General features: G+C 43.1%; 1 protein-coding gene across 6 annotated transcripts; it reads right to left on the bottom strand.

The window, feature by feature from the left end:
• Positions 1–702: 702 nt before the first annotated feature.
• On the bottom strand, positions 703–23,897 carry kdm2aa (lysine (K)-specific demethylase 2Aa). Of its 6 annotated transcripts, none has more exons than XM_074628225.1 (26): positions 23,759–23,897; positions 18,691–18,829; positions 16,664–16,742; positions 16,416–16,462; positions 15,301–15,479; positions 14,999–15,105; positions 14,742–14,835; positions 13,785–13,938; positions 13,579–13,694; positions 13,367–13,493; positions 13,030–13,268; positions 11,818–11,895; positions 11,287–11,414; positions 10,250–10,373; positions 10,036–10,164; positions 8,634–8,717; positions 8,073–8,324; positions 6,486–6,521; positions 6,166–6,274; positions 5,348–5,995; positions 5,082–5,244; positions 3,120–3,359; positions 2,824–2,987; positions 2,568–2,714; positions 1,936–2,154; positions 703–1,321 (listed from the first exon to the last, which is right to left on the bottom strand). In XM_074628225.1, exons 1-26 carry the CDS (start codon positions 23,762–23,764, stop codon positions 1,140–1,142), a joined length of 3,990 nt encoding a protein of 1,329 aa, XP_074484326.1. In that variant the 5' UTR covers positions 23,765–23,897; the 3' UTR covers positions 703–1,139. The 6 variants fall into 6 exon arrangements, with proteins under 6 accessions (XP_074484326.1, XP_074484315.1, XP_074484351.1 ...); XM_074628214.1 differs by lacking the exon at positions 23,759–23,897 and adding an exon at positions 22,645–23,424; XM_074628250.1 differs by lacking the exon at positions 8,073–8,324.
• Between the last annotated feature and the right edge of the window lie 1,614 nt (positions 23,898–25,511).

Below are 25,511 nucleotides of genomic sequence, written 5' to 3'. Positions count from 1 at the left end.
TTGGAATTGTAATTCCTCATATTTATTTTAGTCTGATTTATTATTTTAATTAATCAAAATTCAATAAATTTATATCTATGTATTTATTTTGTTTTACAAAGTTAGGAATCAATGCCTAAAGCAGCAGTAGGCAGTATATTTTTGGCATCATTGGGCAAAAATTCCATAATAACCTTTCAGCATATTGTAATTCAAGTGTTCTGAGAGAAAACTAGACTTCTGCTCCTCATGACTGTTTTCAGGCTTTAGAAAATCTAGCATGTGACGGGAGACTTTGACCAATCACAGGTCATTTCAAAGAGAAAGCATTCCTATTGGCTGTTCTCCGGTCATGTGACCGGAACTTGGCGTTCCTTCACCAGATTTCACAATGGCGGAGGCGTCACAAACTTTCTAATTTTACAGCTAAACCGTGCACTACAAGATGATTCTGAAAACATTTGAGGCAAGAAATAGGCATTAACGTAACAGAATATTGATTCATATTTGATCAGTGCTGCCTAGTTTAACAGAATGATCCCAGTCACTTCCACACAGTGAGACATACAGTTGATTAATCAAACACTGGTATCGGATCGGTACTCGGTGTCGCCTGGTACCCAAAGTTCAGGTGTCGATATCGGGAAGTTTATAATACCTGCATATGTCTGTACAAGGGAAACGTAATGCTTTAGCTCCTGAACAAATGCTACAAATAGAAAGTTCAACTATTCACATTTTATTAAGTTTTCACACAGTTAGAAAAATATGTACAAAGTCAATTGACTGAGTGAATCTTAACATGAATGAAACATAAAAAAATACAAACATATATACACATGGAATTCACTTATTTTTACTCCCCAAAATAATTAAAGGACCAGTTTGTAACAGTTAGGGGGGATCTGTTGGCAGAAATTGAATATAATATTAATAATTATGTTTCCTGTAGTGTATAATCACCTGAAAATAAGAGTTGCTGTGATTTCGTTACCTTATCCACTGCCGAGTTCCATCAGCAGTGAAAAAGCACAACTCAACAGGTCCTTTTTTATGTGTTGTATCAGAAGACATGTGGTCAGGTTTAATATTTCTGACAGCCATTCTTCTCTTTTACAGCTGACTCATGCCACAGTGTACGCTCTAACAAGGGGTTTGTGTTAATCCAGGCGCTGGATGAGCTTCTCCTCCATCATACAGAAGAGGGCCACGTGGGACAGGTCAGAGATGAAGGCGTCACAGGCACGTCTGCTGATCCCCGAACAACCTCTGAGGTCCAGCAGAGTCAGAGAGGAGAGACGTTTCAGGTAGGACAGACAGGCGTCTGTCAGCTCACTACAACCTGGACGGACAGACAGACAGACAGATGTCAGGAACTGCTCTCATCCAAAACAAGACTTTGGTTAAAGTGCTGTATGCGGCCGGTGTCTGTACTTTGCCAAAGATTGTTGATGAGGTAGAAGAGGCATCACTCCCACCACCTCTGTACAACACCACTCATTTCTCTAGAGCGGATCGCTTCACCTCACTTTCAGGAATCGTACCCTCCCAGTTAATCTTTCTAATTCTTTTCTATTTAGCTATGTAAATGTAACGATTGGATCGGACACGTTATGAGCAGATACCCGATATTAAACGGGATCAGGGCCAGAAAAAATTGATCGGGACATCCCTATTAATATCATCATAAACTAAATCTTTCTCTCTGACAGTGTCAGACTGAATAAGCTGCGTAGTTTAGAACATAAAATGTGATATGCACTTATTATTTTACAAAGTAAATATTGATTTAAAAGAATCATCAATTGGTTGATACTGATAGTATGCACTTTTAAGTCACAGCCCTTTATAAGGACTTGGTGAGCCAGGCACCATGATAGAAGAGTGATAAGAAGTTTGAACCAGCTAGATAAAATTGGCCACGTGACCAATCAGTGACTGTGCTAGAACACCCACCTGCCAGTGTGAGTTCAGTGAGACTGTTGCGGCTGTGAGTCCCGGCTGCTGCCAGCAGGGCGATAGACGAGTCTGCTATGTCCTTGCAGTGAGCCAGGTCCAGTCTCTCCAGCTGGGGCATGTGGCGCTGAAGCAGCCTCAGAGTGGACTCACTGACGTCCAGACCGGACAGACGCACCGTCACCATGTTCCTCAGTCTGCTGCGAGACGACTCGGAACCTACAGGAACAGACAGAGACGGAGGAAACGGTCACTTGAGCTGGATAGGTCAGTATGGAGATTACGGGCTTCATTTGAGTGAAACCCAGCGGCACGGCGCAGATCGCCATGCCACCATGTTTTCCGTGCCTAACGGTGTGCAATTTTATTTATGGGATATATAAATGTATTATATATATTTATTGCTCGGAGCAGGCCCACCCCGAGAGATGCTCTCCTTCTCGGCATCAAGATTACAGAAAGTCACTGGGTTGGCATTACCAAAACCTCTACCAGTCACCAAGATACCAAACCAACGTAGGCCAGGAAATAACCTCCGTGCACTCCAGGATAAAAATAGCAGTTTGCCAGTGCGGAGCAGGATTCCTCGTTAACACCAAAAGCCCCAAGTACACATCTCTGCTGCTACTGACCGGGCGGCGTGATGATCTCTTTAATCTGAGCATCTTTAAGGCCTTCACACCAGCGCAGGTCCAGCAGCCGCAGGTAGGGCAGAGTGGGAGAGACCAATGCTGACAGGCAGGACCATGACAGACCAGTCACCCTCAACTCCCTCAGACCTGAAGACACACACAGAAAGACAGAGAGAGAGAGAGACTGTTATGAGACATGTAGGGACAAGGGGATCTGTGTGTGTGTGTGTGTGTGTGTGTCTCAGTGTGTTTGTACCTGGGAGCCTGGTGAGCAGACAGTTGAGCTGTCTCTTGGCCAGGGGGGTCCAGGACAGGTCCAGAGATGTGGGCTGGCGTTTAATGATGCCTGCCAGGGCCTGGTTACTGAGCGGGCTGCACCGACTCACGTCCACGTGGCTCCACAGACGCTTGTCACAGCTCCTGCACAGGACAGCGAGACACGATTGGTTTATTCACAAGCTGTGTCAGAGCTCTGCTTCCTGTTCACCAGCTTACATCAAAGACTTAAACACATTCTGTTTTGTTTGTAGAGTAAAAAAAAGAGTGACGTACCACTTGTACCAGGCCTTACAGACGGTCATGCAGGCCAGCAGCTCGGCTCTGTTCAAGTACCGGAACACGGACACCCACACCTCCTTCTCCCCTCCTCTCTCGTTGCCCACGTCCTTGAAGGACGGCAGAGACAGCAGGGACGGAGGAGACAGGGAGGAGTGCGGAGGAGGAGCAGCAGCTTCCTCGTCCTCTGAAGAACTCGAGTGATCTCTAGCGCCGTGGTTACCCCGCAAACGTGGCCTACGAGATCCAAAAAATATAAAATGGTGTTTGGGTTATGCATGACACCAATAGTTACTGGTCACATACTGCCTACAGAGCATTTATGGAGAAAGCTTTGGTGTTCGGTAACGTGATGCCCGTGGAAATAGCAACATTATACATGGCCATCACACAAGGGCCTGATGTCACACAATATTAACATCGTCATGGTCACAGGTTGTTTGAGAGGTGGATGTATTCATGCTGTTGTTTGATTAAAATAGCCGTTAAAAGTAAATGACCCCTTCTGGTTCAGAGTGCTTAAAGTGGGGAAAGCAGCGCTAGACAGTCACACAGGAAGTAGCACTAGACTGCTGTGGCTTAACTCCTGTTACGCCTGCACTGCACCAAAAAATTAAAGACCTCATTCTACCGGAGTCGTTCAGGGTTGCTATGCCACGTGAAACAGAAATCTATTTAGATGGGCATGAGGTAAGGAACCCAAAAGGTGCAGTCGAGCTAGCTGATGGTTACGAGGTGGCTCACAGTGGTAGGACTAGTGAAGTGGTTGGATAAAGGAGGCCAAATGACAAAAGCAGCGGAGAGAATGGAGCCTGGCATCCTCCACTGCCTGAGTGGAGCTGTTTTTTACCCCGCCACACTTGGCGAGGTGTTTTCCGGTCGGCCATCGGGGCGTCATGCCACCAAAATGACAGGGCTTCCCTGCCAATGTGGTCCAGCTAAGCCAGTTGGACAGGCAGCTGTGGATCAAAATATTAATGACGATCATCAGGGTTAAGAAGGTTGCCTTTTACGAGGCACCATTTCGACAGTGGCAGACGGCCTGTGTTCCAGTCACCATACTGAGGGACACGAGGGGACAACGACTCGTTGAAATCGGTTGAGAGATGTAGACGTTATAGTGCTTTTTATCTAGAAAACATGGCAGCTCCGCAAGCGTAAGGATGTGAGCAACTTTGACAAGGACCACATTGTGATGGCTAGACGACTGGGTCAGAGCATCTCCAGAACTGCAGCTCTTGTGGGATGTTCCCGGTCTGCAGTGATCAGGACCTACCAGAAGTGGTCCAAAGAAGGAAAACCGGTGAACCTCCTCCTGTCAGTGGTCTTAATGTTATGGCTGATCGGTGTATATGTAGGTAGTAAATTAACGATGGATACGTATCTCATACAACCTCACTTCGAAACACCCAAACTATCCCTTTAAAGAATGTACATTTAGCCGGACTTAACAGGCATCTCATTCTTTTCATTTCCTCTCATCAGTAAAACAAACAGAATGTATATATTAGATCCAACGTTATGAGAAGGCTACAATTATCAGAACAATAGGAACATTCAGGCTCCCTCATGTGGCTCAAAGGTGAACTGCATATACAAATGTTAAATAAAAGGCTATGGAAAAAAATTCTGCAAATTTATTGGCGACCCTCATAAAATCTCCTGCGTCCCCCCTGTGGGTCCCAAACCCAGTCTTTGGGAATGACCGACGTAGAGGGCGTTACCCAGATAATGTTACCCCCACACCCCCCAACTCCTGTGCTGTGATTGGGCTATTTCTTGGCTGCTTTGTTCTCAAAGTAAAAGTGTATGTGAGTTTGGTTTTACATTGAAAATGCAGTCATGTTTTGTCCATCCATGGTTTCACTGGGCTTAATTTAAAAAAACAAAATAACATTTTATACCATGAGTAGTAGTAGTCATGTATTAAATGGAATTTGATCATGTATTGAGCTCTACCTGCCAGGTCCTCTTGGGGTTACGCTGTCTGCTGTGTCGGCGCCCTTGAGTCGTGAAGGTTTGGACAGAGCGGTCTTTCTCTGGATGAAGCCCTGCTGACCGCCAGCACCCACGCCAGCTGTCCTCAGACCCATGGCTGCTTCCAGCTTTGGAACTATGGAGCCTGAGCAGCGACAACATGAAGTTTAACTCATTCGTTTTGACCTCACAGTTCACTTATGGAAAGTGAATTTATACATTTAGATGTTTTTGTTTTGAAATCTTACCAGAGTGTCTCTTGGCCTTGTGCGGGCGCTGCAGAGTGACGGTCAGGTAGGAGCCACTCAGCAGGTCATCATTCAGATCCGACACCAGGAGGACCGGGGGTTCTGGGTCTGAATCCCAGCGCCCTTCCTCCTCCACATCCTCCTCCTCTTCCTCCTCTTCATCTTCCAGCGTGTCCATGTCCTCCTCTTCAGGGTCAAAGTCCTGCCCCTCACTGTCTTCATCTTCATCATCATCATCATCATCATCGTCGTCATCGTCATCAAGCCTCCTCCTCTTCCTACGCCGACGACTCAGTCGTTCTTTGACTCCGTCTTCACTGTCCTCCTCTTCTTCTTCGTCATCATCGTCGTCGTCGTCGTCGTCGTCGTCGTCATCGTCGTCGTCCGACTCCTCGGACTCGTCTCCTCTCCGCTGCATCCTGGAGCCTCCCCTCAGCCTCACCCCTCGTCCCCTCCGTACACCCTCCCTCATGCCCATCCCTCGCTTTAGCTTGAGCATGGAGGAGGAGCCAGAAGTCATGAGCCCTCCTCTGCTTCCTCTGTGAGCCGAGCCTCCTCTCAGCAGGCCTCTCCTGTTGGCGCCGAACCCCCTCCTGGAGGAGTGGCTTCCCCCTCGGGCGTGGAGCGCCATCTTTCTTCTGTGAGAGGCTGCGGGGAGACGGGACAGGTTGATCAGGTCAGAACAAAGTGATCACAATCACAACAAAAGATATCCGGATGATGAAATTCAAGTGCTTTGTTTTTTGGAGAAACTTAAATCAGTAACAAAATAACTGGTAAAAATGTGCTTCGGGTTAAATCTTTTAAGACGGACAAACCATCATCGTCGTCGTCATCACTAGCAGAGTCGTCTCCGTCGCGGCTGTGTCTCTGTCGTCGGTAAATCTTAGCCATACGAGCGTCCAGCAGGGTCGAAGATTTTCGCTTCTGGACATGCAAGGAAAGAAGGAAAAGGAGGGATGAATGGAAGAAACGGTAGATAGAACATTAAAAAGATAAAAGGAAGGAGATACAGAATGACAGAAGATGAGGACAGTATGGAGGAAGAGAGAGGTATGAAGAAACACTGACACAAAAAGGGAATTGTTTGGAGACCGGAAATTAAGAGTAAAGTAGAGCCCGCACAATAAACACTCACCGCTGGAAGGCCTTCACCTTTGTCTCCTTTAGACTGCTGGAGGAAAAGGAAAAAAATGACAATATCAGACAGTAGGCTTTTTTGAGTTTTAGCTGACAGTTTTTGCATTAAAACGTTGGGGAGGGGGTTTTTGGACAGAAGCTGCCATTATGTCGTGCTGATGTTCAATGAGTAATTTGGATAATTTCCAAGCCCACAACCTATCTGTACACCAAAGGGGGGGGAAAAAGTGTGTTTTGCCAATATTCTCATTGCTGTCTGAGTGGAAAAGCCATAGCAAAATACTTAATGTGTAAACTCATTAAAAGGAAGAGTTTAACCCAGAACTGAAGCTCTTGCCATCATCTACTCACACTCATCAGTCAAACATGAACATTAAATATAGTTAAGGTTGTATTGAACATCACAAAACAAGCTGAAGGGAAAGAACATGAAGTAGTAATGAATCTTTGGCTGCCACAAACATCAGAACACCTCAGAGCACCTCATCATCATCATGCTTATACGATGTACCAAACGGCCTCTGTGCTCTACTGTATCCTGCCGGTACAACTGTATTTTATTAAAATATATCTGATCTATAGGTTACATATCTACAATCTACAGACTATCAGACTAGGCACAGGAAGTGCAATATTATCATATTGTTGGAGATGTGTTGGTGTTATTCCGGTGTTTTACACAAAGCTGTCACCCGCCCGCCCCACAATGTCTGCTGTAGAAGCCATGTGTTTATTTTGTGTTTATTTGCATATAGAGCGGGGAAGTGAGATCGGATCACAAGTGGTCACTCAAGACGCATGTGGAGACGCATTGTAATGCCAGGTGTGATCAGACGTACTTAGAGCTGTCCAGACCCGGCATTAACGTGCGTACCGAGTGATCCGAACAGGGCCTTAGTGCAGTGATGGGAAACAACAGTGAACAGGAGGGACAGACAGTCACACTATCAGTTCATCCAGGGATTCAAGATGAAAGTCGAGTGGAGAAGAACCACAGAACAACATCAGCTTCATCATCCTTTTGACATTGACGAAATGGAAACTGATGTGTCCAGTAGTGCGCTGATAAAACTCACAATAAGAGCAATGCATTTATAAAAGCTACTGAAAAACACTTATTTAAAGTGAGACTAATTTACTTGAGTAAAAATGAGCTCAAAGCCTTAAATTACTTCTTTCATTTTTTTTCTTTTCAGGCAAATCAATTCCTATAGATCCGAGTTGTGACCCGAGCCGGGAGAAAAAGGGTGGTGATCAAAAGGCTTGTTGTCACGGGTTGAGAAAACCAGGCTAAACATTGTCCCATCATGATGAGAGAATGATTTAGAAAAGTATGGAAAAGGGAAAGCAGCACAGAAACCAATCTGAGCTGACAGTCTGAGAGAAGAGCCACTACTCTTGTGTAAACTATGAAAACAGAATTCTTAAATAGGAAATCATTCTGTCGGTAACAAGATCATTTGAAAAAGTAAAAGTTACATCGAGAGTTGTGTCTGTTCTCTTGAAAGGTGGAATGGAAAAAAACGGGGGGTGGGGTGCAGTCGACAGACGGGTGGATGTACTCAGAGTAGGCGGCACCTCTCACCAGTCTCGAGCTGATTGGCTGAGAAGGCAGAGGGGCCGCCACCAATAGAAGTGATGTAGAGGAGGAGGAAGAGCAGGAAGGAAGAGGAGGAGGAGGGAAGAAACCACAGCGGACCACCTCCCCATCCTGCTGGATGCCCACGGGACCCCCTATGGTAGCAGAGGGCCCGGGGCCCAGTCTGAGGACCAGGGGGCCGTGTGGACGGATGTGCTGCTGGTGGGCGGCAGCCAAGGATTCATCACTGCCTGATGACTGACGGAGTTAAATTAAATTCAAAAGAAAAGAGAATAAAGTAACCAAAAAAAACAAAAAAAATAAATTAATATGAAAAAACAAACAGACAAGAGACACACACACAATACCCGTTAGCTTTGACACACTGCAACCAAGTGTGTGTGTGTGAACGGCGGGTTAATAGACTGAGTGCAAGAGAGAGCGCACATGTTTGCAAAGAGGCTCAGAAGTCTTAGTGCAGCAGTGTACTCAATGAACGTACATACAAGAAGTAGGAAGCCCTGAGACTGTGTGTGTGTGTGTGTTTGTTGATAGGACATTGTGTACCTCTGGGTCAGTGATCCCTTGGACACACTTTGGACACTCCCAGCAACTGGGCAGGTCTTTGTTCACAACTCCTTCACCCTGAACCTGCAGACACAGAAGGAGATATATACTATTAGTTAAATGATTGATGAAATTAAGAGGAAACAAAGGAAAAATGTACAAATAAACAAGACTAAGGCTCTTTTTATACTTGGCTACAGTACTTGTATGTAGATTATGACTAAGAGAAGGTATTCACACTTGGTATATACAGTATGATCTATACATGCAGTATGTGCTACAGTATGTATAGTTACTGTAAAACAATACTCCAGCAATTTAGTGTTGTACTTCAATAAAGTTTGGGGGACTCAAAAGAGGTAGATTCAAGGTTCCCTGTGGAGTTTTTTCATTTCTGAGCCGTTTTTCTAGAATCATTAAACGGTGTTTAATAGAATCAAAACACGCGCGCGCACAGAACAGTATCCGCGAGCGGAAAAGCATCCTATCAAGAGAGCATTTCTGCTCCGTGTGATGAGCGCTCGCTCGACCCTTTCTACGCGCTCGCTGGTCGAGTTGACTTTTGAGACGGGGGTGGAATAGACGGTGGCTGATGTGTCCGTTCCTTTGATTGGTCACTTTCAACACCTACAGTCTCTGACGGCGACGGCAGAACATGAATAATTCATGAACACGTGATACCATCGTCCAATCATAGAGCACAGAACACGTGACCTTCCACTCCTCCAAATATCACAATGTTGTATCTGGGAAGCAATCGAGTATAAAATATGAATCATATATAAAATGGAATCACAGTCAATGTTCAGATGTATTTAAGGGGGTTAGAAAGGAATACTCTTTTTGACTACTTTGTATTTACTAATTTGGTAAAATACGCTTGTCGCCCCCACATTCACAATAAAAGCCCTAGACATATACGCTGCATCACTGCTTACCACGGGGAGCTTATTCACTCAGAGCATTTCACTAAGAGACAACTCAACGAAATAGCTTACATATGTCCAGTATTTATCATGGATGGTCTTCAGCACATGTTGATGTGGCACGTTTTAATTGTGAGACAGCAATGATGTAATTAACGGCACCAAGTAAATGACCTGGGTAGCGTCTCAAAGTGTTTTTTCATTTTGCTGATGAGCTCACTATATAGTCCTCTACATAGAACTCGCTGGATAGGGAGTAGGGAGTAGTGACACAGCCCTAGTCTGTAATAACAGCAGCACAGTTGAGTGTCGAGTGAATTATGGGATTGTCAGCAGAAAGAACATTCACTTTTTTTGTTCCACGGTAGGATTTTTTGAGGGCACCGCACAGAGCATAAATGTTACAACTCAGAAGTTGTCAGACAGTAAACAGCGTACAGTTTAGTAAACAGGGACTGTGTGTGTGTGCATTGTACCGTGAGGCAGGCAGGATGGACTATCTGCGCACAGTTGGAACATTCCATCAGAGTGAGGGAGGGGTCTCCAGTTTCCTCCTGATTGGGCTCCTTGCAGATCTCACATACTGCAGACAGAGGAAGGCCCGGCTGGAGGGGACAGAAGGGAAGTTACAGAAACAGACACATCCAACGTATTTAAATAAATGAATAAATAAAAAAAAGAGTTTCTTACAGAGAGACACTGTCGTAGAACACAGGTCTGCTTGAGTTTCCCTGGTCCTCCAAACTTCTTCATGTCTCTGCAGAAATTACAGTCTCCACACTCTGGTCTCATACAGGCTTCACAGCGCTTACACCTGCAGAGAAGGAAAACATAACAGCAAATGGATGATCACTGAGGACTGCTAAATCATTTACTTGCACACTGCACACTGACATTAAAGTGGCAGTAGGCAGTATATTTTTGGCCTCATGGGGGAAAAAAATCCATAATAACCTTTCAGCATATTGTAATTCAAGAGTTCGGAGAGAAAACTAGACCATTGCACCTCCTCATGACTCTGTTTTCAGGCTTTAAGAAATCTTAAAAAGACTTTGGCCAATCACAGGTCATTTCAGAGAGAGAGAAAGCATTCCTATTGAGCATTCCTATTGGCTGTGCTCCGACTGGTGGGCGGTGCTTGGTATTTCCTCAACAAACTTTCGCATTTTACAGCCTAACAGTACACTACAAGATGTTTCTGAAAACATTTGAGGAGAGAAATAGGCATTACAGTAACAGAATATTGATTCATATTTGATCAGCGCTGCCTAGTTTGACCGTTTGATCGGAGTTTGCGAGTGATTGACAGCTGCTCAGTGACGGTATATTCCAGCTCAGCCCTGATTGGTTGTTTTCCTCCGGTCTGTGAAATCTTGCAGATGCCATTAGGAGCACCGGAGGACACCAGAGGACAGAGGCACATGATTTTTTTCAGATTACCTGTGTCATGCTCTACCGTCAGGATATAGTGATCGTTTTATAAAAATAACTTTTTTTTTTAAAAATCATATTTGCTCCATTTCTACCCACTGCTACTTTAATTATAGAAGATTTTAAATAGTATAACATTGGTGTTGGCTCCAAACAACTGGTATTTGCTGAGCTAAACTGAGAGGGGCCTAATACAAACATAACCACTTAGTGTGACTAAAACAACATTCAAGCCGTTCCTGATTTGATATGACAAAATGCGTTTCTAACACACACACACACACGCGCTTTGTTACCTGACCCTGCGCCGTCTCAACACAGACATGGAGGAGGCTGGTTTCTGTGGTCGTGGGACGATGGGAGTGGAGGCCAATTTAGGACGAGGTGGTGGTGGTGGAGGAGGAGGAGGCTGGTACCATGAGGGCTGGTGGAGAGGAGCAGAAAAATGATTTATTTTTTTCATACGGTATTTTCTGATAATACATGAGTGTACTCACAAGGAACAGTTTCTACCAGCTAATCTCAACCGCTGGGCTAGTGGGCCTCAGGGCGCCATCTATTGGGCCCACAGGTACTGTCAAATGGTTAAATTATATAATACAATTTTTTTGGGGGTAATTAAAAAGTACTTTTATTACTTATTATTCTTATATCTAAATGTACGACGGAGTATTAGGGCCACATTAGGGGGAAAAAAAATAATCTGAAATTTCGAGAATAAAGTCGTAATAATATGAGAATAAAGTCAGAAGTTTATGAGAAAAAAAGTTGGACCTCGGTGACCTCATAGCTGGCTGCGGCCATGTCTAAAAGTGAAGACTGCTTACTCTCTTTGGCCACTTGACGATGGGTATTCCTGTGTAGGACAGTTTGGGATTGTCATTTGCATGTTCCTTCAGTAGAATCTGCAGGACAGCAGAGACAAGAGTGGTGGGAGAGAAAGCATTATATATCAAAAGGAAAAGTATTTTATTACCCCACCAGCAAAATTAACTGACAACTGACGCACACACGAACACACACTATGGGGGGTAGAAAGGGACACATAGGACAAGACGCACAAAATGTATATCACAGTATTTCTTTGTGTTTTTGCGGTGACGGTATTATATCACTGTATTACAAAATTAAAAAGGGATACTCCACTCAAAACAAGTTGCTACCTCTTTTCTCTCTATTGCCGATGTAAGGGGACATATCTTGAGAATGAAAAAAATCATTTTTTTTAAAAACTGATATGACTGCGGGCGGCTCATCGAGAGAGTCGACCGTGTGTTGCCTAATTTTTCCGAGTGACGTGCGCAGTTCCCAGCCAAAATAGACAGTGAAAATGCAATAGCACAACATACTGTCAACATAAAAATAAGCTACAGGCTAAAGTATCTGCCTTCTTGTCAGACTAAGAATCATCGCATCACTCTCTGTGACGCTTTGGTCTGGCTGGTCGGTGGGAAGATGCTGCGGGCGGTGACCGTTTCAAGGTCCGCTGCTCTCAATCGAAACCCCGCGCTGCATTTTCCAATGCCCATGAGAGTAATTCTGCCATCGGTCACTATGCCGGATTTTTTTTTTATCTATAGTGTAGGCCTATATGATATCATTATATAATGTAAATAATGTATAGGCCTTTAATAATAGAGCCGTTCTTTTGTGTTGATTACAAATTATATTCTCACAATTTGCTCATTTATTGAGGCGATGTAAATGTTTTCTATGAATGGATGTCAAATGAATATTGTGATTTTTGGATCTACTGTGATGAATCAGATGATGATCAGCTGTGGTAGAAGGAGGTGGCGGTTTTTCTTCAGCAAACATGGAGGAAATGTGTAGAACGGGGCATCGCTACAGTATTTGACCTCATGTTGTATGTTTTTGTTAATTTAGTTTCCATTAAGTGAGAATAAATCAGCCAAATGAAGACGACGGAATCAGCGGCTGCACTGTTGTGATTTTGATTGCGAGTCAAGAAGTGGAGGGAGAGAGAGACACACAGAGACAGAGAGAGAGAGAGAGAGACAGAGAGAGAGCAGTCATACCTTGATGTGTGTAATGAGTGCCGGGGCGTTGTGTATGCCTGCGGGGACACACTTCTTGTTGGAGGGCAGAGCCTCCAGTTTACCCAGCAGGTTCCACATTCCCTCCAGCTCAAGGGGAGTCATATGAGTTTTAACTGCAGGCTTGTCAGACTGCTGCTCTAAAGCCTCTTCATCACTGCTACTATCCTCCTCCTTCACCTGCTCACTGGCTGGATCTGAGCAGACTGGCTTCTTCAGACCTGACAGAAGGAATGAGTTACACATTGAATTAAAAAAAAAAAAACATCATGAAAAAGTTCTCCTCGTACATCTACCCCGTCTTTGCCTGTGTTCATACCAATGCCCAGCGTGTGCTTCTGAAACTCTGGTGTGAGGTAGGAGGTCTTTGTAAGACTGAAGACGTAGCGCTCCAACACGTACCAGCACATCTCGTAGTAGAATGGGTAACGAAACTTCAATGGAACCTGCGATGGAGGTGAAAGAGGCACTTTACACAATCCATTACTACCCGTCATTTACACCTTATAGGAGAGTTGTCTTTTCCCCTACCCGCGTTCTGTCTTCTATATTACAGATATTAAGTTGCGTAGGGATGTTGAAGCTGTGCAGGAAGTTTCCTCCAAACACCATAGAGTCCATAGGGGTGTAGACGGCATGAATCCAACCTGAGTATAACACACACGCATTAGTATTCTATTTCTGTCGTATCACTGAAATCCTTCAACATGGAGAGAGTGAGGGAGATAAACGTATACCTGAGGGTATAATGAAGGTGCAGCCCTTCTTCAGTTCAATCCTTTGGCAGTCAGATGCTCGGTCTCCCAGGAAAATGTCTCCCTGTTTCCCCGACAGCACCCAGTTCTCATAGAGCTCCAGGTTCTGGGGGGTGGGAGGGATCAGCCAGAACACCTGAAAACACACAACTGCAATTCAAACCACACTCCGCTCACTGCACCGGTCAACAACATGAGGTCGCTTTCTAGTTGTTTATCGAGTAAAACGGAAATAATTTAGTCCCATTCACGGTACATTTTCAAATAATTTATTCAACATAATTAAAGGCAGGGTTGACGATGTTATCCAGTACATACTATTTGTTATATTGGTTGAAATAGTCTTTACACCCCGACAGCGATCCATTACAAATGAGCTCTGAAAAAGGACCGGAAAAGAGCCGTCATCTGTAGCTGCTGTAATCCTGTAAAAACTTCTACCAATCACTGCCTCGCGGTCCGTTTGGAAGGAACCAATCAGATGCCTCCCTGCCTCCCTGCTCGTACTCTACCCTTGGCGTGCACCAGCCTGAACTCAAAGCGTGTCGCCGCCGCAAGTTTACTGGAGAATGGAAGAGAAAACGCCGCCAAAAGTAGCACTGCCGCGGTTACTTGTCATAAGGTAGCGTTGTCGAGTTGAGATCCTCTCTCCGCTCTGTGTCTGTGAAGTAGTTACGATGCGGCGGTGCTCGTGCATGTGTGTGGGAGGGCGTTGCCTTGGAAGGAGCCTCGAGGGGAGGGGGTGGATTTAGACGGAGCTCCTGAAGCGATGTTACTTTCAAATTATGCTAGCTTTCCAATATTGTCGACCCTATCTTTAACTGTTCAACACATGAGAACAGCAGTCATGTTTTTAGTTAAAAATCAACCCTTTTAATGAGCTTGATCCAGAACATATGAGGCTGCAACAGAGGACACAGTGTTTGTGTTTGGCCCCACCTTGCACCCTCGGAGTATGTGGTACCACACCGAGGTCCCTCCAAAGTCAATGTGAAAGTCTGTGTAGCAGCCCTCGACACTCATCAGACAGTATCTGCAGAGACATACAAACATCAGCAACGTTTATATTCAAATGTCAATTCATTATTCATCTCTAGATATAAAGAAATTCATGTATTTAATTGACTTAAGTCTTTTTTTTCCAGTCACATCTTCTGAAGACTTGACTCCGGAGCAAAGGGAACATGGGGACTTACTTCTGTACTTTGGGGTATTGCATGTCAGTGATAGAGTTGGTTGAGTCTCTCTGCCGCTCTTTCAGGTGACGAGGCCACATGTTGTCCACCCAGTCTATTATATCTACCTACAGACACAAACACAAGACAGACAAAACATGATGGATAGGTCAGGCAGAAGCTTAATTTACCGTTTCTCATACTACTATTTTGAGAGGACAGAGGCAGAGACAGATTGACTGTAGCTGCTGCAATGCTTCTGTTTGCATAATACACACAGACATGAGTGTATGACACGCCTTTCATTAAGTCTGTGTACGTACTGTGGTAGGTCTCCGGACCAGGTTCTCCAGCTTTGTGTGGCTGAACTCCAGGCTGATGACATTATATAGTTTGTCTCTCTGAGACGGAGGCGTCTCATAGTAACGTGTCCACTGGGCCATGGACATCTCTGTCCCCTTCTGAGTGCTCACGTCCATCACATCTATCATACGTCTGCTACCTGAGAGGGTGTTTTTGGCAATGGTTAGTGACAGCATGCCAAAGAAATCTGGTCAAAACAGCAGCTGTAAGGACCAGGATTGCAAGACCAATTTAATACTTAAAACAAACTGTTGTGTAAAATGCAAAGGGCATTACATCAAAATCATTGCTTTCCATGGACATGGGTCAGTTTCCACTGGAATTAGAGGTAGTTTAAAAATAATAATGAACAATTGTGTGGCATTGTTTTTGCTTTACTTTTAAGTACTGTAGATCAAATGTGTTAATTAAAAAGGCAGAATGAATAGAATTTTCCTAAAAACTATGTATAGACTCAAAATACAAAGTAATCCCCCTCAATCATCACTTCTGATCCACTAGCAGTGTGTGGTGGTGTCTGTATGTACAGAGACCCCGCAGCCCTCTGCCCAGATTTTCTCTTTTCTTCTTATTTTGCTGTGTTCGGGACGTTTCTGGGAGACAACCCCTATAAAAACGTAGCGACCAGATCATAGAGGAAGCTACAAAAATTGCGGATGCAGCGCCAACACAAATAAAGCGAGGCGAAACGCCAAGCAGACAAGGATCGTTGGCTTTCACCCGCAGGCGAGCACCCTAAACCTAATCGTGGTCAGTGGCGAGCGCTTCTGGTGTCGTTGAGCTGGGGAGGGGGGATCCAACTTAGAATTTTGCGTTTCCAAACAAGCAACTGACAAATCCTACTTGTGCCATTAAACACACAATATGTCATTTTCTGTTGCTAGGGGTCAATCAATCAAAGCAAAAGACAGAGTTTGGTGACTCCGTCACTTTAAATTATCATTAGTTTCAGTCTTTCTGCTCACATGGATGTTATTATTCAATGACATGTTGACAGGAAACATTGCTGCTGCCAGGACTAAACGTGAGACTTGTACTTAATTAAAGGAAGAAAACGTCATTTCTGAAGTCTTACCAACAAACATCTTGACGTCATTGACACTGAAATCCGGATCAGGCATCCTACAGAACAACAAGAGGTCAACATATTGTAAGTCTCATGTTTATACGTTTACACATCAAATCATCATAGTGTCGTCCCCCCCCAATAGAGAAAAACAAAAAGCAAGTTAACAAAAGACTTGATAAAAAAAGAATGAAGTAGTAAGGTAGATGTTGATGAGGAGAATAAAGGAGGAAGAGAAAAATAAAGAGAATGCCTACTTGATTCCCAGTCCTTCAGGCTTATCAAAGAGGATTGGGTCCCTCAGGCCACCCCTCTGGACGAACTCCAATGTCAAGTCTAAGAAATACAAAAAACAAAAAAATGTGAGAAAGAAATGTTCCCAAGTCTTTTCATCCATTCAATGCTGGCTGTTTCACTTTTCAAGATTCCTGATGCCTGGCTGAAAGTATTGGTCACAACAGACAGGGTCTCTGCAGACAACTAGATATGGTATGGTATGGTATGGTATGGTATGGTATGGTATGGTATGGTATGGTATGGTATGGTATGGGGCACGCTTAAAACTTCTGTTATGGTGATCTGTGTCAGCCATCGAGAGGCAAGAAGCAGCGATGTCAAACAGTCTTAATGTCTACTGTTGTTGTCAGGCAACGGTTTGTGTAATGATCAATTTCAATGTGACCGGCACGTGCCAGGGTTCGCCAACAACCGGGGCGGGACAAACCTGACAAATCTCTTTGGTTGCAAACAGGTTGCAAATGAGGGCGCACAGTCGTGATGCAAATGTCACAGGTCGCCGTAGCTCAAACAAACGGCGCGACGGCAGCAGGAAGGTTTTCAGATACATTAGAGGTGAAGGACGGCCGATTTGAACAACACGGATATGTTGCGAGACTTTGACGTGCGGGGGCTCCTGGCCGTCCGCGGCGAGGAAGAAATTGAGTGGTAGATGACAGGACGGTGAGAGACAACGTAGTGTATACGAACATAACAAGGCTGCTGAATGAGAGAGGCATCTGCCGTAAAGTTCCACAGAAACACACCGTGCAAGCCGACCGCCTCACGGTACCACCAGCTGTGAGCACATCTGTTTTAAAGCGTGTTTGCGCATGTTCTATTAACGTTACCTTGTTTAACTTTTTAAATTTTCCAAATAAACCTGCAAAAAGATCCATCTGTGGCTGGTTCCATATGTTATAAAGTAACAAAACCCAGCCACAGTTCATTACATTATCAAGCAATTAGCAAACCCAAATGAAATATAAACTCATTTCATTACATTTGGACAAACTGTTACATTATCCAACAGCTGCCATCTGATAAACTTCGGTAGGTCTACTATATGAAGCAAATCTTTGCAGGGATGGTGGAGTGAGTGAAATATACATTCCAGTCTTCAGAAGTTTCTGTAATCCTTTTGTAAATGTATTATCATATTAGATAGCACAATGTAGTCTGATATATGATAAATGGGTACTGTAGATAGACAGAGGAAAAAAAGGTTCATGTTGACGAATAGATGCTGTAAATCTGTATCTCGTCTATATGTTTTTGCATAGGCTACATTACAGATCCACGTAACATTACATAGTTTAACCCAAAAACATGCATTATTCTGTGACATTTTATGTTTTTTGCACACATTGATGATGCCACTAACATCGATCACCTTCCTAACAAAAACCACATGGGTGTTCAACCTGGCATATTTAAATTTACACAGAAACATTATTTAAGATGAAAGAGGAGAGGAATGCAAGCATTAGTCTATATTACACACCTGGTTTATTCATCAACCACTTCTTTTAATTTTGCTGAATAAACTTCGACAAAAACAGGTTAGTTGATTTTTGACAGTTACCTCTAGTCTTGTAAAGCAAGAGCCTGGAAGACGTTCAAACAGGTATTTATATTTAAACCATTTCAAGCCCTTGCAGCCCCTCACACTCAACCATTTACCAGGTGATGTCAGTCGAGTCCCTGAGGGTTCAAGGCTTAAGGCCTTAGGGGGGGGTGCATTGGGATTGGACCGTACACTGCTTACAGTGAAGCCCAGCAGACGATAGACACGACTGGGTGCGTCTTAGCCCCCCCTCCCAGCCCTGCCTATGTTTTTTTGAATTTCCAGGGTAGAGGGACTTCAGCGACAACTCTGGGGGTTAGTTACACTTAAGGGAAACTCCTCTCCAATGTTAAAATGTGCCTTTTTCACTCAGCTTTTCCAACCTGAGAACCAGCTTTCAACATACAAACAATGTAAACCTCACTGACTGTGCTCGCCTACCTTTTCCCGCCATGCGTAGGATCCGGTCAGAGCCGAACCTCTGACTGCTGACTTTCTCCTCCAGGTCAAACATCCTCTTCCCATCGATTTCCTCATCCGAGATGCCGTCGTCATGGTAACGTCGCCGGGTACCGGCCCGCTAGGGAGATGGAAGGAAAGGTGGATGGGTGAAAAATTAGGAGGCAAAGGTGACAGGCCAGGAGAGGACAACTGGACGAAGGAAGGCGCAACCAAACCAGGACCGGAGCCGAACCAATCAAATTAAACCCATCTCTATTTCCAAAATAACAAACAAGAGTACCTAAAGAGTACCTAAAAACAATAGACAGCAAGAGAGCATTTTTTTAAAACTTGACCTCACTGTATAAAATGACCTATTGTGACCTCTAGGATAATCACAGCATCATGAATCTTTACAACCATCCGTACATCCTCTGAATGCCCTAAGTATAGCTTGACTTAGGGCATTCAGAGGATGTACGCCATCCATCACAGGAAAAACTTGCAGAAATCTCCAAATGTCAATAGTTTTTTTGATACCAAATCACAGCATGGCTTTTTCTATGATGTTCCTCAAGATCTTGGTGTCTGAATGTGGTATTTTGGAGGGATTATTGATCTTTTTTTATCAATTCAAGTGGTAAAAAAATGGTTACATTTAGCATCAAATCTGTGTAACAAAAGGAATCCAGCCAAAAATTGCTGCAACAATGTATGAGACATAATAGAGCATGGGAATTAGGGCTGCACAATTTATCAAATATTAATCGCAATCACGGTTTTGGCTTCCCACAATTAAATGAACATGATAAACTGCAATATTGATGTTTAAAATGCTCCGCTCATGGAAAACTCTGCTGCAGAAATCAAGCGATTCCTAATCTAACAGCTAGAAATGAACCGTCAATCGGCAGCCGATTGAAGCTGGCCGGTTTTCAGCAGTCTCATATATCCAAGTTTTTGCCGGTCACACACACACACACACACACACACACACACACACACACACACGTGCAGCCTCCACATGATGGTTTTACGTCAGCACACAGCGGCACAGTCAGTAACGTCACACACACAACATGTCGTTCGTCGGTGTGGAATTTCTTCAGCGTGAGTGAAGAAAACAAAGCTGCAATTTGTCAAAAAACTGTAAGTCCAAAATAAGCTGTGGAAGAACAACCATAAAACAATTGGAACAACTAACTAAATCAGACACTTATTATATTGTAATTCATTCCCATGATGCTGCTCAGAGTAATCACAGCAATCGGCTCGTCTGCCAACAGCACGGAGCCAAAGAGCTCTGTTAACGTAAAAATGAGCGTTGGGCAATGGTAATGTATAACCCTTAATCATGATACGTTCAAATATAATCTTGATATAAAGAAACTTGAATAAATGCAGTTGTTTGTAGGAGATGCTTTCACAACAATATAAAATAGATAATAGAGAGGGAATTATGACCTGTTTAACTTACTAATACCACAATTTTTTTTTTTTTTAAATCAAAGCAAATATTTAAATAAAAAACGATTATTTATTTCCTAATCATTTGAATGGTATGTTTTATGCAAATAACCACTATTGATGACAATAACAAAGTATAAGGATAACAGTTATAACATCTGTTTATTTAAATGTGAAATTGAAATAAAAAATAGTTTGTCCCTAAAATCTATGAATAATCGTGATCTCAACATTGATCAAAATAATCGCGATTGTCATTTTAGCCATAATCGCGCAGCTAGACTAATGGGAATGGACATCATTTACTTCCATCATAATGTTCTAAGCCCTTATACACTTTCACAATTTATTTTAATTACTTAATTAATGTTAACTCCTGATTTATGGCTAGAACAACTTGACACACTGTGCTGAGCTGCATCTCAAATTCAGGGTCCCAGTTTTCAGATGATGTACACCACTATGTGGCATAAACTGCTGCCGACCTGCCATCTCCCCCTGAACATCCCCCGTCCTCCCACACCTACCCCTCTAAAAAACGGGGGCAGAATGGTAAGAGGTTAAATAACATGAGAGGAAATCTGAAAACCCCATACGCAATGAAAAAAGAACATACTCAACTATGTCAAAGAGAGGGCGAGAGAAGCCAGAGTTGAAAATAGCCTCAGTGGAGACAAAACCAGGAGGATACAAAAATGGATCGAAAGCACACATCAGGTAGAACAAGTAGTGACTTCTTTGACATCATAAAATGCGCTTCCCTTCAAAAAGACGAACAAAATATCTTGACATTGGTTTCTATATGATGTAGAGAGAATACTGCTTCTGATGGGTGGTCGCAGGTCATGACAGGTGACACAGGGATAATCCCAGGCTGAGCCCCCAAACCGCCCTGTGCTCCATAATCTCTCCCACCTCTTCAATGGTGTCTGCATTCAACCATGCAATAATCTTAGGTCAATATAGTGTTTTCTTTATCATTCTTAAAAGGTACTGTTAGTAACTTCCTACACTTGGAAGCACCAAAACCGCAAAGTTATATCTAGTGAAGCCCGTCTTGCAAAACAGTGTCAACTAATCCTGCTCCAGCCCCCCGACCGCTGCCAGAAGACACAGGGGAGACCGTAGCCCTGGTCTCCAGGGCCGGAGTCTCTGCCTGCCTGCCTGCCTGCCTGCTTGCCTTCACAAACACACCACGCTCGTTCTAACTCGCTATCTCGCTCCACCTCTCACGTGCATGCGCGCACACTACACACTGCAGAACAGTTAGTTTAGCTCTGAGGATATCTAGTGAATGTACAGTGGCCGTTTGTGCAGAAATAAATGCTGCAGCCCCTCCAGACCAACAGAGGTTTCCTGTATTGTTTCCTGCTGCTGAGTGAAAAGACGGGGCTCTGGAGCGAGTTACGTTATTGTCTCCGACCATAACTCCGGTGTATCCCCTGTTCCTTCTGAACACGGTCGGGAGGCTGAAGCAGGAGCATCGATTCATGGAGAGACCTTCGTCTGGTCAGCTAACATTACTGCCAAGCAGGCGAAATATAGAGTGACATTGTTGTTTTACCTACACTGTATCCCAAAAACATGCATCATTCTGTGACATTTTATGTTTTTGCACACATTGATGATGCCACTATCATTTATCACCTTCCTATCAAAAACCACATGGGTGTTCAACCTGGCATATTTAAATTTACATTATATTGAAAATGAGGACAGAAGCAGCAGGTTAAACCACTGTTCATTTAACCCTGAATAGAAGTTGGCTTATTATATTTTGTGTTAAATATTGCACTGCCTTGTATCTTGAGAACTGAAGCAGCGGGTCCTGAAGTTACACTTTTTTATTATTTTCAAATAAAAAGGTGTATGTATTTGCCATTAATCGTTGTTTACTTGTTTATATTCATAATTAATTTATCCCTGATTCCCTTACAAGAAAAACTTTGAGGACTATTTCACAGTCACACTGACTGAATTTTAGGCGAAACAAGTTACTGTAACTGTAATTTAATCGTATCGTTTCGGTCTAGATGAGCCAAATATCGGCCTTGAATCGTATCGGAACCATGGAGATCGTATCGGTGTATAAACGTATCGTTACACCCCTATAACCTAGTCATTTTATTTTGTTGGGCTCTAGAAAAATCATCAACACATGACACTTTCCTTTCCATCCCTTTCACCAAGTTCATCATGTAACAGTTAATCAAATCACTTTCACATCCAACTCCAGTCTGAACACCACTAAGTTAATGTTTAAAACCAAAGACATTCTGCTGAAGGGGCTGAACTTTGTGGTAAATGTGATTTGTTTTTACACCAGCCCTTGTTATTATATCTTGGTTAACTAACACATCTATAGAAAACATGTAAGCAAATACACAGCACCCATTTCTTGTATAGGACATTAATGTGGTTGGTGAATGAACCTATGAAAGCAACAGAAAATCAGGACTTTAAAGCCAAAGGTCTCTTTAAACTTACCAGCCTTTTGCTGTACCTTGGCTTGGAAGCATCCATTATCACTGGCACACGTAGCTCTGTCCAACCAGATGCAGGTGACGTTATTTAACGCTATTTAACGTTATTATAACGATGTTATTAACGAGTATTTAGGTCGACCCAGCCGAAACTGCACCGCAGCGCCTCTTTGCTCCATCGGATAGTACAAAGCAGCAGAGAGGAGGAGTGTGTTCACATCAGGCAGCTTTACTTGTCAGCTAACTTAGCCTAAGTTACAACATTAACTTTATGAGTCTCCTGACTAGATAACTGAGATCACAACAAGCTGTCTGTTGTCTTTGAACGCCTCTAACGTTAACACATATCGGTTACCAGGGTTACACTCACTGACTTCATACCGGTCTGGCTGTATATGTGGAGCTTATCTCACATAAAGAGTCCAGTACTACTACTTTACAGTACCACACCGACTGGAAGTGAACATTTACATATAAATGATGATTATAAAATCATAATAATGCTCATTATTATGATCCCAGTGACTACTGGAGCTTTGTTCTTCACTGGGAGTCGAGTCCAGCTACTGTTCGTATTTCTTCCATTATCTTGCTCATATCGGTAGAAAACTCACCCTGAGCTGAAGTCGTATTAAAACTAGCGACCTTCCGGTATTTCTAGTGCATTTAAAGAGAAGGGGTGTGCATGGTAGCTGCTGTTTTTACTAGTATGAACAAAGTTAATGCGGTTTACGAACAGCCGCCATTTTCGATCCCATCACAAAACATCACCATGTCCCGCCCACAACCGCTCAGTGGACCAATCACAGACGTCCCTGCGAGGCGCTCATTGGTCTACACTCAAGTGAAACATTAGTGAGCTGTGATTGGACGGATGTAACACAGAGGAGCTGGCAGGCAACCAATACGGGCTCGATTCGAAAACGAGCTGGTAGCTGATTGGTTGAGAGATCTCAACAACGTCACTGATTGCACAAACACACTGTCAGTCAAGAGAAGCAGCCAATCACCGCGAAGATACAAAGCACTGAGCACCGCCCCCATTACCCAATATAACTAGTCATCACTCAGAAATAACACGAATTATCTAAAAACATCATGAGTTTGACGATGCTTACCCCCATATTCACACAGGTCGGTCCGCTTACAACCGTCTACAGTAATCCGAGACGTGTGACGTCCTCTGTGTCCGTGGTTTTAAGTCCCGCAGCCTCGCATCGGACGGACACGTTTTGTAGCCTTCACCTCAACGAGGAAGTGCTCACAGGTCCATACATGGAGGTGCACCTCAGACCGGCGACTGCTGATTGGCTGGGAGACGTTGCAGAGCTCCTGTGATTGGCTGCAGAGACCTGTCACTCAAACACATGCAGCTTGATTACGGCGAGCGAGAGGAACATGATGCCAAACTGTGATGCGCAGTAGAATTAAACTACATGGAAATAAATCACTTATACGCACTATGGGGTGTTGTTAGTTGGTCAATTAGTAAATAATAATGGTCTGTTGATGTCATATTCAGGATTTCTTCAAAGATTTACCAGTCACACCCAATGAATATGCTATTATTAATGATGCAGTTCTCACAGGTTCTCTTCAATTTCTAAAGAATTATAATCTCACAGGACATTATTAGTTCTGAGCATATTTGTATTGGAGATATTAACATTATGAATAAGCCATGCACTGACAGACACATTAGAGATGTTCTGAACTGTGTTACACCTCCTTTTGGTTTGTCTATTATGGGTGATTTACAGTGGAAAATGGCTTGTTGTATTCTAAACAAATATTGTATCAATAATAAAGTGAAAGAAGTATCCTTCAATGTTTTACATTGAATTTACCCTGTTAAAGAAGTATTACATTTTTTTTTATATAAATACAGACTACACATGTGTTTCCTGCAATTCAAATCGAGAAACAACATTTCATTTGGGTTTTTTTCACTGTAATCGTTTGACTTTATTTTGGACTGATATGCAAAATTTCATAAAGAGAAAATTGAGTATTAATGTACAGATTAACGTATTTGATGTGATGTTGTATTTTGTGTTTTATGGGAGGGATAGCAACATTACCTACTGTATATAATTCAGCTTCTGATTATTCTTGGTAAATTCCACATCCACGAATCAAAATGGTCTGACTCCAAACCCTGCTTTCGTGGGTTTGTTGTTGAACTCAAGCAGTATGGCACCTAACTTGAAAATATGAAAAACCAAAAAGCTGTAAAGTCTCTCAATATTTTAAAGGAAGTACATTTTCTTGAACTCTAAAAAAAAAGACTTCAAATGAATGGACATTGAACTCCTCTGGCGTTTAGTTTGTTGTTTGTTTAGTTTGTTTTGTACTGTTTCTTTGTATTCCCTGTACTTTTGTACATGTCTCTTTTGTTGCAAATAAAGTTCTGGGGGGGAAAAAAGGAAAAATAATAATAATCACTTATACACAAAATAAATAACAGCTTCATTTTAATTTCGTCAACAGTGGACAAAACTACAAAAGAAAAAAACAATAGAACAACTCCCCTTATAAATTGCTACAAAGTGACAGGGCTTAAATAATGTAAGCAGAAAAAGAAGGACACACAGTCACACTACATGTTATCAAAGTGTCAAAAAAGCTAATTTAATTTCCTACCTGCCCCCCTTGTATCCACACTGATTATTATTATTATCAGATTTAAATATCAAGGCTCTTATGAATTTTGTAAGATTTACATTTAGCCTCTGGAAACCTGGCTAAAAAAGTGGTGTCCTCCTGCAGTCATGTGAACACCCTTAACTGTTGACCCCTGCATTCAAGTCAGAAAACATTTCCAGGTAAAACTACCAAGGTTACGAGTGGAAAGTCAGATATACCCAGATG

The sequence above is a fragment of the Sebastes fasciatus genome, chromosome 3, assembly GCF_043250625.1.
Source record: "Sebastes fasciatus isolate fSebFas1 chromosome 3, fSebFas1.pri, whole genome shotgun sequence".
Lineage (NCBI taxonomy): Eukaryota > Metazoa > Chordata > Actinopteri > Perciformes > Sebastidae > Sebastes > Sebastes fasciatus.
This window is presented reverse-complemented; position numbering and strand designations above follow the sequence as displayed.